This window comes from Lycorma delicatula, chromosome 7, assembly GCF_047948215.1.
Source record: "Lycorma delicatula isolate Av1 chromosome 7, ASM4794821v1, whole genome shotgun sequence".
Taxonomy (NCBI): domain Eukaryota; kingdom Metazoa; phylum Arthropoda; class Insecta; order Hemiptera; family Fulgoridae; genus Lycorma; species Lycorma delicatula.
In genome coordinates this window covers 123,412,618-123,426,030 of record NC_134461.1, presented here as the reverse complement: position 1 = coordinate 123,426,030, position 13,413 = coordinate 123,412,618, and the positions used below count along the sequence as shown (strand labels likewise).

Genomic DNA, 13,413 nt, shown 5'->3' with positions numbered 1-13,413 from the left:
CTGCATTTACATTACACAAAAATAATATCGGAATTTTTTTTTTCTTGTGTAACCTTCGTTACGTATTGCTTCAGAGGATGAGATGAACGATTTCTAGCGTGTGTGAAAATCCCATGCCTGACCGGGATTCGCGCCCGGTATAGTTTGTTTTCCCTTTTAATCTATAATATACTATCTAATTTACAATTTTTTTATTTATTTTCCTAATGTGTACGTTGCAATTTTTTCAACTGGTGAACAACAAGCAACCCCCGCCGATACGCACGGCCCAATGAGATGAGGATGATACGTATAATAGTTAGAACAGGAATAATACAGGGTTATCGTAAAAGAATGGTGCGGTTTTGAACATGGTTTAAATTAAAACAGAATTACTTACAGTTTTATTTTTAATTTTTCAAATTTGTCGTCTGAAACATTTTTTTACATAATTAATAAATTTCAATATGTGCTCCCTTAGTCGCTCGACAAATGCCCAAACGATACTCAACTTCTCTCCAAACATTAGTTAACATTTCTTCGTTAATGTTTGTCATTGCTTCATTAATCCTGTTTTTTTAAGCGGTTTAGGTCGCGAATTTTTTGGGTACAAACAACGCTTTTGATGTACCCCACAAGAAAAAATCGCAAGGTGCCAGGTCTGGACTCTTTGGTTAACATGTCAAGATACACAACTACATTAATTGTTTTTTCAGCAAAGAAGAAAGGCCCTATTACACGATTTTTCATCACACCACACCAAACATTGACTTTAGGCGAATCGCGTTGTTTCTCAATAATTGCGTGTGGGTTTTCAGAGCCCCATATTCGTGAATTGTGTCTGTTAACGCATCCATTCACATGGAATGTAACTTCGTCTGTAAAAATTATATCGTCTAAAAACGATTCGTTTTCACTTATTCTGTCCGACATTTCAACAGCGAAATTGTAACGTTTTACACCATCATCGGGTTTCAATTCCTGCAGTATCTGGATTTTATAAGCGTGTAATTTCAGTTTTTTACGTAAAACTTTGTGAACTGTTGATTTTGGAACATATAATTCGACGCTTCGACGGGGGATGGACTTCCCAGGACTTCTAATTGCCGATCGTCTAATTAGTTCAACCGTTTCGTCTGGTACACTTGGTCTGCCGGTTGATTTCTGTTTCTTAACCGATCCGGTTTCTTCGAATCGTTTGAATCGACGCGTTATGTTATTTTTGTGTGGCGGATCTCTTCCGAATTCACGTCGAACTAAAATTACGGATTTTAATTCAGCCATCAATAAAACACACTTTGCTTTGTCTTTATCAGAGAACATAGTAGTAACTCACTAAACTCACCGCAACAACAATACCAGAACTGACGTTGTGGTTACAACTGCTAATAAACAAACTTTTGGGTTGGAGGCTTTCAGGGATACCAATATAACATCTAGAAATTTCTCTACAATCTTCCTATGAATTACTGAAACCGCACCATTCTTTTATGATAATCCTGTAGTGTACAGATTCAGATCTACCATTCCTGAGACGTGTGCTTAATTGAACCCAACAACCAATGTATTTACTTTTATACGGATTTGAATACTAGATCGTGGGTACCGGTGTTCTTTGGTGGTGGGGTTTGAATTAACATGTCAGAAACGGTCGACCTGAAACTGTACAACATTAGACTTCATTTATATTCATACATATCATTCTCATTCAACCTCTGCAGTAATACATTACGGTGGTTTCGGAGGCTAAACAGGAAAAACTACCAAAGTACACCGGTATCCACAGTCCAGTATTCAAACCCGTTTAAAAGCAAACTAACTTACTAGATTTTGAACCTCGAACCTTCGACTTCAGCTGTTAAATAAGTGATTTGCGATTACTAGCTGATCGCTCGACCAGCCGGTGGACTAACTAGAAAAGATTTTTTTCTTTTAAAAACAAAATGCGATGTAATTTTCTACAAACTTGTTATAATTTTATATAACTCAGAATAAAATGTAATATTTTAAAGTATCATAAATTATATTTTTTAAAAATCATGAAAGTTACATGTTTGTATAACTATTTTTTTATCCAAAACACCGGATTTTACTGGTTTGATTATTCTTGTATTGGTAATTTTCGTTCATGTTGAAAACTATACTTGATTTCTGTTTTCTTTGTTTACTTAATATGTGGTCTGTATACATCCGTTACATGTTTAATCAAAAAAGGAAATTTAATAGAAAAAATAAATAAATAAAATATGTTCAACTAGGAAAACTTAGCATAAATTTACTTTATTTTTTGTGTATTTTTTTTTTTAAGAAAGCTTTATTTAAACTTGTTTGATAAACATACTTCGGATTTTTCCCCACCAAAAAAAAAAATAAGAAGAAGAAATATATATATATGTACATTTAACTTAACAAATTATTTGCTACTTCTCTTTGCTAAGGATTTTTTATAATTTCCGATTATTATTCATCCGGAGGTCCCGGGTTCGAATACCGGTCAGGCATGGCATTTTCACACACGCTACAAATCGTTCATCTCATCCTCTGAAGTAATACCTAACGGAGGTTACACAAGAAAAAAAAATCCGATTATTATTTTTCTGTAATGTAAATGTAGAAAAAATATGTATGTTCATTTACAAATTGTTTATCAAATTTCAGTGTGTTTTATAAGTATTTGAATGATTTAATAAATTATTCACGTCCGTAAATGTTTTATTTAAAATTACAAACTGCTGGTATCATTTACTGATGAATTTCAAATGTAAGTTACAGAATAGTAGAAAATTATTTGTCCACTTTAGTCAGCTTCTTTGTAATTCTATTTTATATTTTTATTTATATTTTTCCTTGTCTTTGAAATTTGTTTTTCAAACTTTTATTTGCATGTATGTAAATAATTACACCAAACACCCGTGACCGAACAACTCAAAATTTTTAATAAAATTGAGTTGTGATATTATTTTAAAGAGCATTAAACCCCAAAAGTATTGAAATAAAAACTTTTGATTACGACAACCCCACCACAATGATAGTCATTTAATATTTTTAATGACTAGTTTAAAAAATAGACCTACGTAGAGTACGTAATAAATAATAGCTCAACAGTCGAACACAAAACAAATTAAATTTAGCAGATGTTCCTACCTCAGATGTTATTTTTTCGTATGAGACCATTACTTAGGGCGTACAATAGGTCAATTTTTAAACTAAAAATGTTAAATGGTTGCCATTCTGATTAGACTGTCGTTGTTCGATGACTTTTTACGTAGAAAATTGCTTTTTCAATGCCTTTAAGATGATATATCAAATCTTACATTTCTTATTTAAAATTTTTGAGCAACCTTCAGGGGCCATCGTGGATTCTTGGGTTGTAATGGTCTCAAACCTATAATACTCTCAGATCGTTTCGAAATAGGAGCGAGGATCTATTAAATTGTTTCATTGTTGAACGTTATTTGTCAAACTTTATATACAGTTTAATATATAAAATGTATATATATAATATATATATAAATAATAATTTAATATATATATATTTTATTGTTATTGAAGTGATTCTGTCTACTTTAGGCGTATAGGCAAAGTTTCTAATTTAGGTTATAAATATTATTTCCTTCAAGTCATTAAACTTTATCGGAATTGTACACTCATAGATTGTTAAAAAATACATAGGTTTTGTGGTTTTAAATTATAAAAACAAGCAGTATTTATTAAAAATAATATTTTTTTTTTGTCTTCAGTTATTTGACTGGTTTGATGCAGCTCTCCAAGATTCCCTATCTAGTGCTAGTCGTTTCATTTCAGTATACCCCCTACATCCTACATCCCTAAGAATTTGTTTCCAAACGTTGCCTGCCTACACAATTTTTTCCTTCTACCTGTCCTATCAATATTAAAGCGACTATTCCAGGATGCTTTAATATGTGGCCTATAAGTCTGTCTCTTCGTTTAGCTATATTTTTACAAATGCTTCTTTCTTCATATATTTGCCGCAACACCTCTTCATTTGTCACTTTATCCACCCATATGATTTTTAACATTCTCCTATAGCACCGCATTTCAAAAGCTTCTAATCTTTTCTTCTCAAATACTCCGATCGTCCAAGCTTCACTTCCATATAAAGCGACACTCCAAACATACTTTCAAAAATCTTTTCCTGACATTTAAATTAATTTTTGATGTAAACAAATTATATTTCTTACTGAAGGCTCGTTTAGCTTGTGCTATTCGGCATTTTATATCGCTCCTGCTTCGTCCATCTTTAGTAATTCTACTTCCCAAATAAAAAAAATTCTTCTACCTCCATAATCTTTAATCCTCCTATTTTCACATTCAGTGGTCCATCTTTGTTATTTCTACTACATTTCATTACTTTTATTTCGCTCTTGTTTATTTTCATGCGATAGTTCTTGCGTAGGACTTCATCTATGCCGTTCATTCTTTCTTCAAAATCCTTTTTACTCTCGGCTAGAATTACTATATCATCAGCAAATCGTAGCATCTTTATCTTTTCACCTTGTACTGTTACTCCGAATCTAAATTGTTCTTTAACATCATTAACTGCTAGTTCCATGTAAAGATTAAAAAGTAACGGGGATAGGGAACATCCTTGTCGGACTCCCTTTCTTATTACGGCTTCTTTCTTATGTTCTTCAATTGTTACTGTTGCTGTTTGGTTCCTGTACATGTTAGCAATTGTTCTTCTATCTCTGTATTTGAAACCTACTTTTTTTAAAATGCTGAACATTTTATTCCAGTCTACGTTATCGAATGCCTTTTCTAGATCTAAAACGCCAAGTGTGTTGGTTTGTTTTTCTTTAATCTTCCTTCTACTATTAATCTGAGGCCTAAAATTGCTTCCCTTGTCACTATACTTTTCCTGAAACCAAATTGGTCTTCTCCTAACACTTCTTCGACACTCCTCTCAATTCTTCTGTATAGAATTCTAGTTAAGATAATAAATCTAGTTAAGATAAAAAATAATAAATCTAAATCATTTTAATTCGTAGATAAAGCAAAAACAATATTTTAAAAATTCATAGCAATATAATTTTTCATTTCCATTCGTTTATTCTTATATCTATGTAAGAATTTAAAAATTTTCTAATCTTTATTATATATTAATAATAATAATAAAAATTATTAAGTAAATATGTATTGTGATCTAGCAGATACAGTTGGAACTACAGGCTGTCATCAGCTTTAAAATGAAACAAAAAAAATCTACTCTCAAAATATTTCGTTTATAGTTAATAATTTAATGATGTTCTATAAAAGCTTTGATTCGTGATAAATAAGTTAGAGTAGGCTATTAAAAAAAAAAACGGGGAATGATAGTTTTCGTCGAATCTCATCATTTTCACGTCATTTTAATCGTGAATCCTGCTTCTGGAACGTCATATCCGTTCCGACCCCACTCTTTTAGGAAACATCTTTTTATTTTTATTTGTATTTGACTATTCATTGTTGAAAGTAAATTATTATAATTTCATATTGTATAAAGGGGTAAAATCAAAATCTTTTCTAAAAAGGATAAAATACTATATCTGGTAAAAAATATTGATAGGAATTGTATTTAAATATTTAAATTTCCCTATGTACCTTATATTTGGAATCCTTTTGTACCAGTAATTCAGGATTTTTAACAAAAAAAAAAATGTTCTCTTATTCTATTTCGTGCAACTTCAACCATAAGAGACGAGACAACTTACTTTCTTATTGACTTTCTGTTAATTTAAACTTCGTCATAATTTTAAAAGTAACATTTTTCTGTAAAATCCATTAGAATAGGTTAAGGAATTTCTGAATACTGTGATTTTAAGTTAATCATGATGCATTATATGTTTTTCTTATTTTAAGAGATGTATTATTTTTTTATAATATTCTTAAAGATTACTTATCTAAAAAGACGTTCTTTGTTTCATAATCATACTGTAGTCTTATTTTTCAATCAATTTACATTGACTTAATTGTCAATATAGTGCATTTTAAATAATCTCTGAAAAAAAGACATAGAATTTCACAATTTTTATGGAAAATTTATGAAATAACATCGTTCTTGACATTACCATCGTTCTTAGTTTAAATTATTAGTTAATCAATTATTATTATCGAATGTAACTTTATTTTTTCCGTGCTTAATAACTCCGCTTTCAAATTTCTTATTCCATGATTTTTCTTCGTGTATTGCTTCTTCTACGTATATGATGTGTGAAGCAATAAGGATAGACCAAATTCTTATTTCCCTTTTTTCTGAATTAGAAGCTCCCTTTCTTCATATTCCATTCTACTTGATTCTTGTACAAAATATTAACTAATTTTTTCTTTTACAATTAATGATATACAGACTGTCATTTAAAGGCGAGGGAAAACTCTAGGAACTGATTCTACTTAACGTACTGAAGAAAAAAACGTCTCGTGAACATAGAAACGAAAACGCATATTTTTACGTCTGTTCACTATTTTGTATTTTTTAAGAAAAAAATTATTTTTCAAGAACGGTTGGAGATTACACAATAAAATTTTATACTTTATTTTAAATTAAAATTTTGTAATAGGAAAAAATTAACGGTATTCTTCGTTGACAAACTTCAAAATGGCGGTCGTTTCAATTTTTCAATTTTAAATATTTAAGGATATTTATTAAATTGTGTTGTATTACAAAAATTATGAAGCATTTTTTGTGAACAAAAAGAACCTCATTCGTAAAAATCTGACGACAAACAACAGAGTTATTGCAAAAACTAGGCCTGAGTCGATTTGGTGGCTATCCTTTTTTTTTTATTATCGTGATTTATTATCATGGTTTCTGATTAAAATTGCTAATTTTAGCAACTTTCATCACAAAATTTGATTTACTTAACAAGTGAGTCACGGTAGTAAAAAAAAACAATATGGCCACCATATCGGTTTACGCTTACTTTTTGCAATAAATGTATTTTGTTTGTCGTCTGATTTTTACGAATAAGGTTTTGTTCACAAAAAATGCTTCATAATGTTTGTAATACAACTCAATTTGATAAATCGAATAATTCCTAAGATATTTAAGATTGAAAAATTGAAACGACTGCCGTTTTGAAATTTGTCAACGAAGAGTATCGTTATTTTTTTCTATTAAAGAATGTTAATTTAAAATTTTATTCCGTTATCGTCAACGTTCTTGAAAAATAATTTAAAAAACAAATTGGCGGACAGATATCCCAACCCCGTAGGGAAAGCACCCGCCTTGTGACGCTTCCGGTACCACTGTTCGTAGCCATGATGGGCTTTAACGGGAGTCGTCTTTCGCCATCTGACATTTTACATTTCACAGTAATAACCCAGGCCTCGTTGGGATGCCATTGTTGTAAATACCTCGGTAGACATATACATCAGTGTTTTATAAACTTAGCTTTTGTCTTCGCTGCAGGCCTCATCCGGGCGTCTTGAATGTCCCACATCGTTGCCCTCTGAACTAGCTAACCGTGTTCACGGAAGCACGAACTCCGCGCCTAATTCTACATTTTATAGAGCCAATTCGTGTGTAAATGTCTCATAAATTTCGAGGCAATTGTATAATAATATACCACCAAAAATGTTGTTCGCAACAACGAAATTTATTCCCAGTTTCCTTAGTTAACTCAACTTCAGTTTATATCCCTGACTTGGTTTCATTATGGGCTCCGGTCTGGTCTACCAGGGAGAGGCGGACAGACCTCCTATTCTAACTCAGCTCCATTGCAGAGTCCACGTGACGTTTACTTTCACTTGCTACCATCGTCGAAATGCCGCTACACCTCACGGCTGCATGGGAATTCGAATGGCGGACAGACAACAAAATGTGCGTTTTCGGATCTATGTTCACTGGACTTTTTTTCACATTAAGAAGAATCACTTTCCAGAGTTTCGCCTCACCTTTAAGACACTTTGTGTATTAAAGAATGGAAATTTTTAAAGTTAAAATTTGATTTGCTCCTGAAAAACAAATGTATGCAAGCACTGACTAAAATCAATTATTATCTATTATATATTCAAACAATTGTTTTAATATTCCGTATAGCAATAACGTGTAACGTAATAGATAGGTTTGGATATTTATAAACATAAATTACGTCTGATAATATGGTAAATTAAAAAAAAAAATGTATATTTCAAGTAAAATTATTTTCTGTTTTATATTGTAGCAGTTATGATTTGTAATAATATTAACTATAAATAAGATTATTATATTTTTATATCTACAATTATAAACAAAAGAATTTTTAATATGATAACCACACAAAGGACAATTATTTAATTAATTAACATTCTGTTTATATACTCGGGTTCTTACTTTGTTTCCTTTTTTGGGTTGAAGGCTAAGAAATAAAAAGTCCATCGCACTTTATTATTTATTTTTTTTATACCCCCACCATTGAGAGTATTTTAACAGTCCACTATGAATTTATATAAAAACCTCATATGAATTTAACTTAACCTATACGAATAACGAAGAAAGTTTGTCTTTTAGAAAACGTTTTCTGTGAGTATAGTTTTTAAAATGACAATTTATCATAATTTGTAAACCATTTAACTTTGACGGAGAAGTTATGGAATGAATTACTGTAAGTTTTAGACGTGTTTTATATTTATTTGTTATGCTTTAAAAGTCATTTTTTTGTTTTTTTGTTTACGTGATAAAGAGAGAAACTATAATAATAATAATAATAATAGTAAAGTATTAATTTTTTATTTTTCAACAAAATTAAAGGTATTTGCAAAAATATTTTTCCTATCTTTATTTTTTTTTTAATAAAGATAGATTGTGGATTGTGCAACTTTTTTAATACATTTTGTAAAAATTATAAATTAATTATTATTTTTGAAATAATTACAATATTAAATTAAAAATTTATTTTAATTTTATAATAAATTTATTTTTATCCAAAATAATAAATAAATTAATGTAATTTGAAACCCAAGGGAATACTAAAAAAAATTAAATTACGGAATCCTAATTGTAATCATATTTCTCTTATTTTCACTTCTTTAAATTTCAAAATATTATAGACCTACAAAAAAATCGCTGAAATGTAATTTACCCTTTTATAACTTTTTCACATTAAATGAAGAATTTTATTTTACTTAATACTTTAAAGATAATATTTATCTAAATTCTTATGACGTAATATCTTCAGTATCCTAATTTATTGTAACTTTCCAACATAAACGAAAATCTCTTTGTTGATATTCTCTTGGTTTCCTAATAATAATGATTATTGTAAGCTATGTTTTACTTTAACTATTGTCGTGCACGAAATTTGTGGTCTTCTACTCTTAACTCCAATTTTTTTTTTAATTACGTAAGCATATAATTATGATTTTTAGATACCCTCACTCCCCACGTCTTTCGTAAATATTTTTTCATAATATTTGAATTATTTTAAGATTTATAATTGTTTATTCTTTATTTCAACATAACTAGTGCTTAGATATTATCATTTTTTAATAAGCTATATTTATACAAATTTTGTATTAATTTATTACCTTATTTCTTAATGTAAATCTTTACTTTTTTTTAATGCTTTTATTTACAGTCGCATCAAAAACTACAGTCATTAGCGACTAACGTAACACTATAATGTAGTGTTACATAAAAATAAAAAAAATAGGAACAATAAAGAATAAACATAAACAAGTAAAAAAACAAATGCAAACTAAAATACATAAATCATACAAATACCACTAAATTGCATTCTTCATTCCGCTGTAGGAGAGGAACTACAGATGTTTTATACCTTCTTTCTGATTTAATAGAAATTTCATATCTGAACCCAGGTCTAAGTTTTGTCGGATGGTTCCAAAAATTGGGCAATTAAAGAGCAGATGGTGCACGGACCTTGACCTTGCACTTCTCACAGATCTTCTGAAAAGAGCCAAATAGATGAGCGTAGGTAAGCTTGGTGTGTCCAAATCCTTAGCCGAGTTAAGATAACTTGGTCTCTTCTGTTGCTAGGGGAAAGGGGTTTCTCGAGCACATTCTCCCGCAATTTTACACAAATTGGTCTCATAAAGTCTCTCTCACATGTCGGTTGTACTCGGATGCCATTTATTGCAACTGTCTTGGCAGCCTCATCGGCCCGTTCCCGAGGATGCCATAGTGGCCAGCAACCCATACCAGTACCACAGTCTTATTTTTTATTTAAAGGATATCATAAATAATTTGGACGATGGATTAATAAAAATAAAATATAAAATGAAACTAAATTGTTTTAATATGCATTACCAGCAGTTATTTATTTTTCAATATAATTTTTTTTTTTTTTTTTAAGTACTAACTCGTAATATTAGTTTGTTACTTATATATAAGCATTGAAATGGAAAAATTCTTATATAGTGCTTAATAAAATTATTAATAAGATAAAATTAAAAAAAGACGAACAAAATTTAATAAAACTTTTGTAAAAACTTAATTCAAAACGTTCTGTCGTCTTTGCAATCATCTTCAGTGTCTGGTTCTGCTGTTCTTATCCATTTATTACAGCTGTTATTTCTGTTAACGGTTTTTTTGTTAAAAATTAGATGAGACATGTATCTATAATGCATGTTGGATTTGAATCATTTCTTAGAAATACACAAATGAAAGGACACAAATGAAAGGATCTTTAACACTTTACTGTTATAAAATACATAATTTCCACAACAGTAATATACTAAATTAACAAATACAATTCAAATCCAATATACTTTACGATTATACATTCAAAAAGAAAAAAGTAATAACATGAACTTTATTTTTTATCTATCTGTTAGTATTATTTTTTAAAGGTGTACATTTTTTGTTGATTCTAGTAAATCTCGTTTTACAATAAATAATTTGTTTTAGTGCTTTTGAAGAATTAACTGGTTTTAAAAATCTGATATTAAAAACTTGTATATTTTCAAATTTAATGCTCTAATTAACGTACTTTAAATAGTGATATTTTTTGGTTGATTTTTATTTAAAAGTGCTTTAAAAACTTCGGATGTTTTAAGAAATTTATTTAAAGAAAAAAAAGTTGAAAAAAGAATTACTCAAAAAGAACAATGTCGCATCGACGACTCTGGAAATCTGTGTTGCGTAAGAAAAAAGCTATTTCTGTTCCATCAATTTTTAGTAGGCAATCTTCAACAGATTGTAAGTTATATATTTCAAGGTATTTTTATGTTATACATATATATATATATATATATATATTTTAATTATTATAATAAATCAAAATTCCATCTAGATATTAAGTTTTATTTTTATAAGTTTTATTAATTATCAGTTTAAAAATCATCTTTCAAGTTATTAAATTCTTTGCTGTTTTCGCCGTATGATCCCTAATACTTTTTCATTCAAGTTTGATGCAGCCTTTCATTCTGTCTCTTCAATTCTGATTTTTTAAATTTATAATATCCTCAGATATATTACTTTATAGTTTCATAATTTTTGCTTTTCAATCATTTATTATCATTTAGACTTTTTTATTCAAAATTATACAACATACGTTTTAATTTCATGTAATTCAAAATAGCCACTATTGTTTTTTGAGTATATAGACACCACCATTCCTCTTACAAAAATAATTTCCCCTCGTAATCTTAAATATAATTTTTTTTAAATCTATTCGCACCGATTATTATTATCAGTGAGTGGTTATTTCTTAAGATATTCCAAAAATCTGTAAATTTCTTTTGTAGCTTTTTTGTTTTAGATAGTTGCGTCCATTTTATTTGAAGAAAATGTACTCATAACTCATTAATTCTAGTAGTAGTTAGATCAGGTTGTATCATTAATTAGAAACTAACAATAGAGTATTCTAGATATAATATAATACCCGGGAACAGTAAACGTTCCCAGTTAAATTATTTATCCTTGAAATGATATCATGAATAATCTAAATTCGATTGACTTAAAAATATTTTTAATTTTAAACAAGGAATTTCATCGTACTAAAGCTGTATTTTCTACTATCACTATAAAAACAGTTCATAATGTACAAAACTACCTGTCCTTGTATAATTTTTTTCAAAATTAATACCATCAATGCCTCATATAAAAAAATTTTTTGTGAATTAATCCGGGATTATTAATCAAAATACAGACCAGTAACACGTGCATGTATATCCAGAAATTTCTATAACCTTTTTTTATGTTTTTCTTTTTTTACACTACTCCCAAAAAGAAGTGTAATGTATTTAAGGTGTGTGAATATACGTATGTATGTTTGTTCCACCGTAGTAGCTCAACGGCTTAACGATTTAGATGTATGACCCCGCGTTAGAATCTTTATGTTACCGGGTGTGTCATAGGCTATATATATATATATATATTTGTTTAAATATTATAAAACAAAATTATACAAAAAACTATATACAAAATTGTCATCCGCACTTTCTTCAATTATCCTACATTAAAAGTGCAATGTTTTTTTGGCAGGCGTATTTTTTAATATTTATCTCTTTTTCTTTTGTGATCTTAAACGATAGACATTTGATAAAACGATGATACGCAAAATTTTGGCCGATCATTTTACTTCCCTTTTGTAGTTATGGTTCTCCAGCATATGCTATAGCCGAGACAGTGAGAATTAAATAATTATGGGGGGGGGGAAATTAGCCCAGTATTTCGATTAACTTTTGAAAATGAAAATACGACTTCTTCACCAAACTCAGTTGCAATTAGTTATTAAGAAATTTCATTAAACATTTATTTGTTTTCATTTTAAAGTCTCTCTCTCACTCCCTCTCTCTCTCTCACTCTCTGTATCTCTGATTCATATGGTATTTTAAATTCAAATAATTTTCTTTTAAATAAATATATAACATTTTTGTATAACTTCTGCCTTATTTTTAGATCTACTTTATTTATTTAAAATTATTATTATATTTTTGCTTGACGCACTTTGTATTCATTAAAATTTCTGTTTGAATTATACACTTCATGTAAATTAAAATATGTTTTAGTGTTGTTATGTAATTTAAAGGATACTGTGGATGTATGAAAATTAAGTAATGTATACTCTCAGCTTTACTACCTGTGAAACAGTATATTTTACTTTCGTATCTTCACTTTATTATAAAATATTACTCTAGTGGTACTTTATAATTTTATAAGTTGTTGTATACTTCTCTTAAGGGATTTAACAACATAAATTTACTTAATTTTTTGAAATTAATCTCAATTTTTTTTTTTTTTTAATTAAAAAACTGGTGGATTTTGATTTATTTTTAATATATTGCTTTGCTAGCTTTGCTTATTTATTTATTTTTTAATTAATATTTATTAGTAACTGTTATAACAAGTAGAATTAATAGGAAATTTGATTCTCTTTAAAATTAATTTGTAATCCTTTGTATATATATTTCTTTATTTCATTTTAAAAAAATAACAATAAATCTTGTTTAATGATAAATTTATCAGCAGTACATTTATTTTTTATGACTTCCTTC

At 28.7% G+C, this 13,413-nt stretch overlaps 1 protein-coding gene across 1 annotated transcript in view; it reads left to right on the top strand.

Annotated features, from left to right (window-relative positions):
- Positions 1–10,909: 10,909 nt before the first annotated feature.
- The window catches only part of raskol (Ras GTPase-activating protein raskol), a 666,892-nt gene continuing 664,388 nt past the window's right edge, over positions 10,910–13,413 (top strand). The window contains exon 1 of the mRNA XM_075370951.1: positions 10,910–11,113. Coding sequence (XP_075227066.1) covers positions 11,023–11,113 — 91 coding nt within the window. The 5' untranslated portion in view covers positions 10,910–11,022. The remainder of the gene's footprint in view (positions 11,114–13,413) is intronic.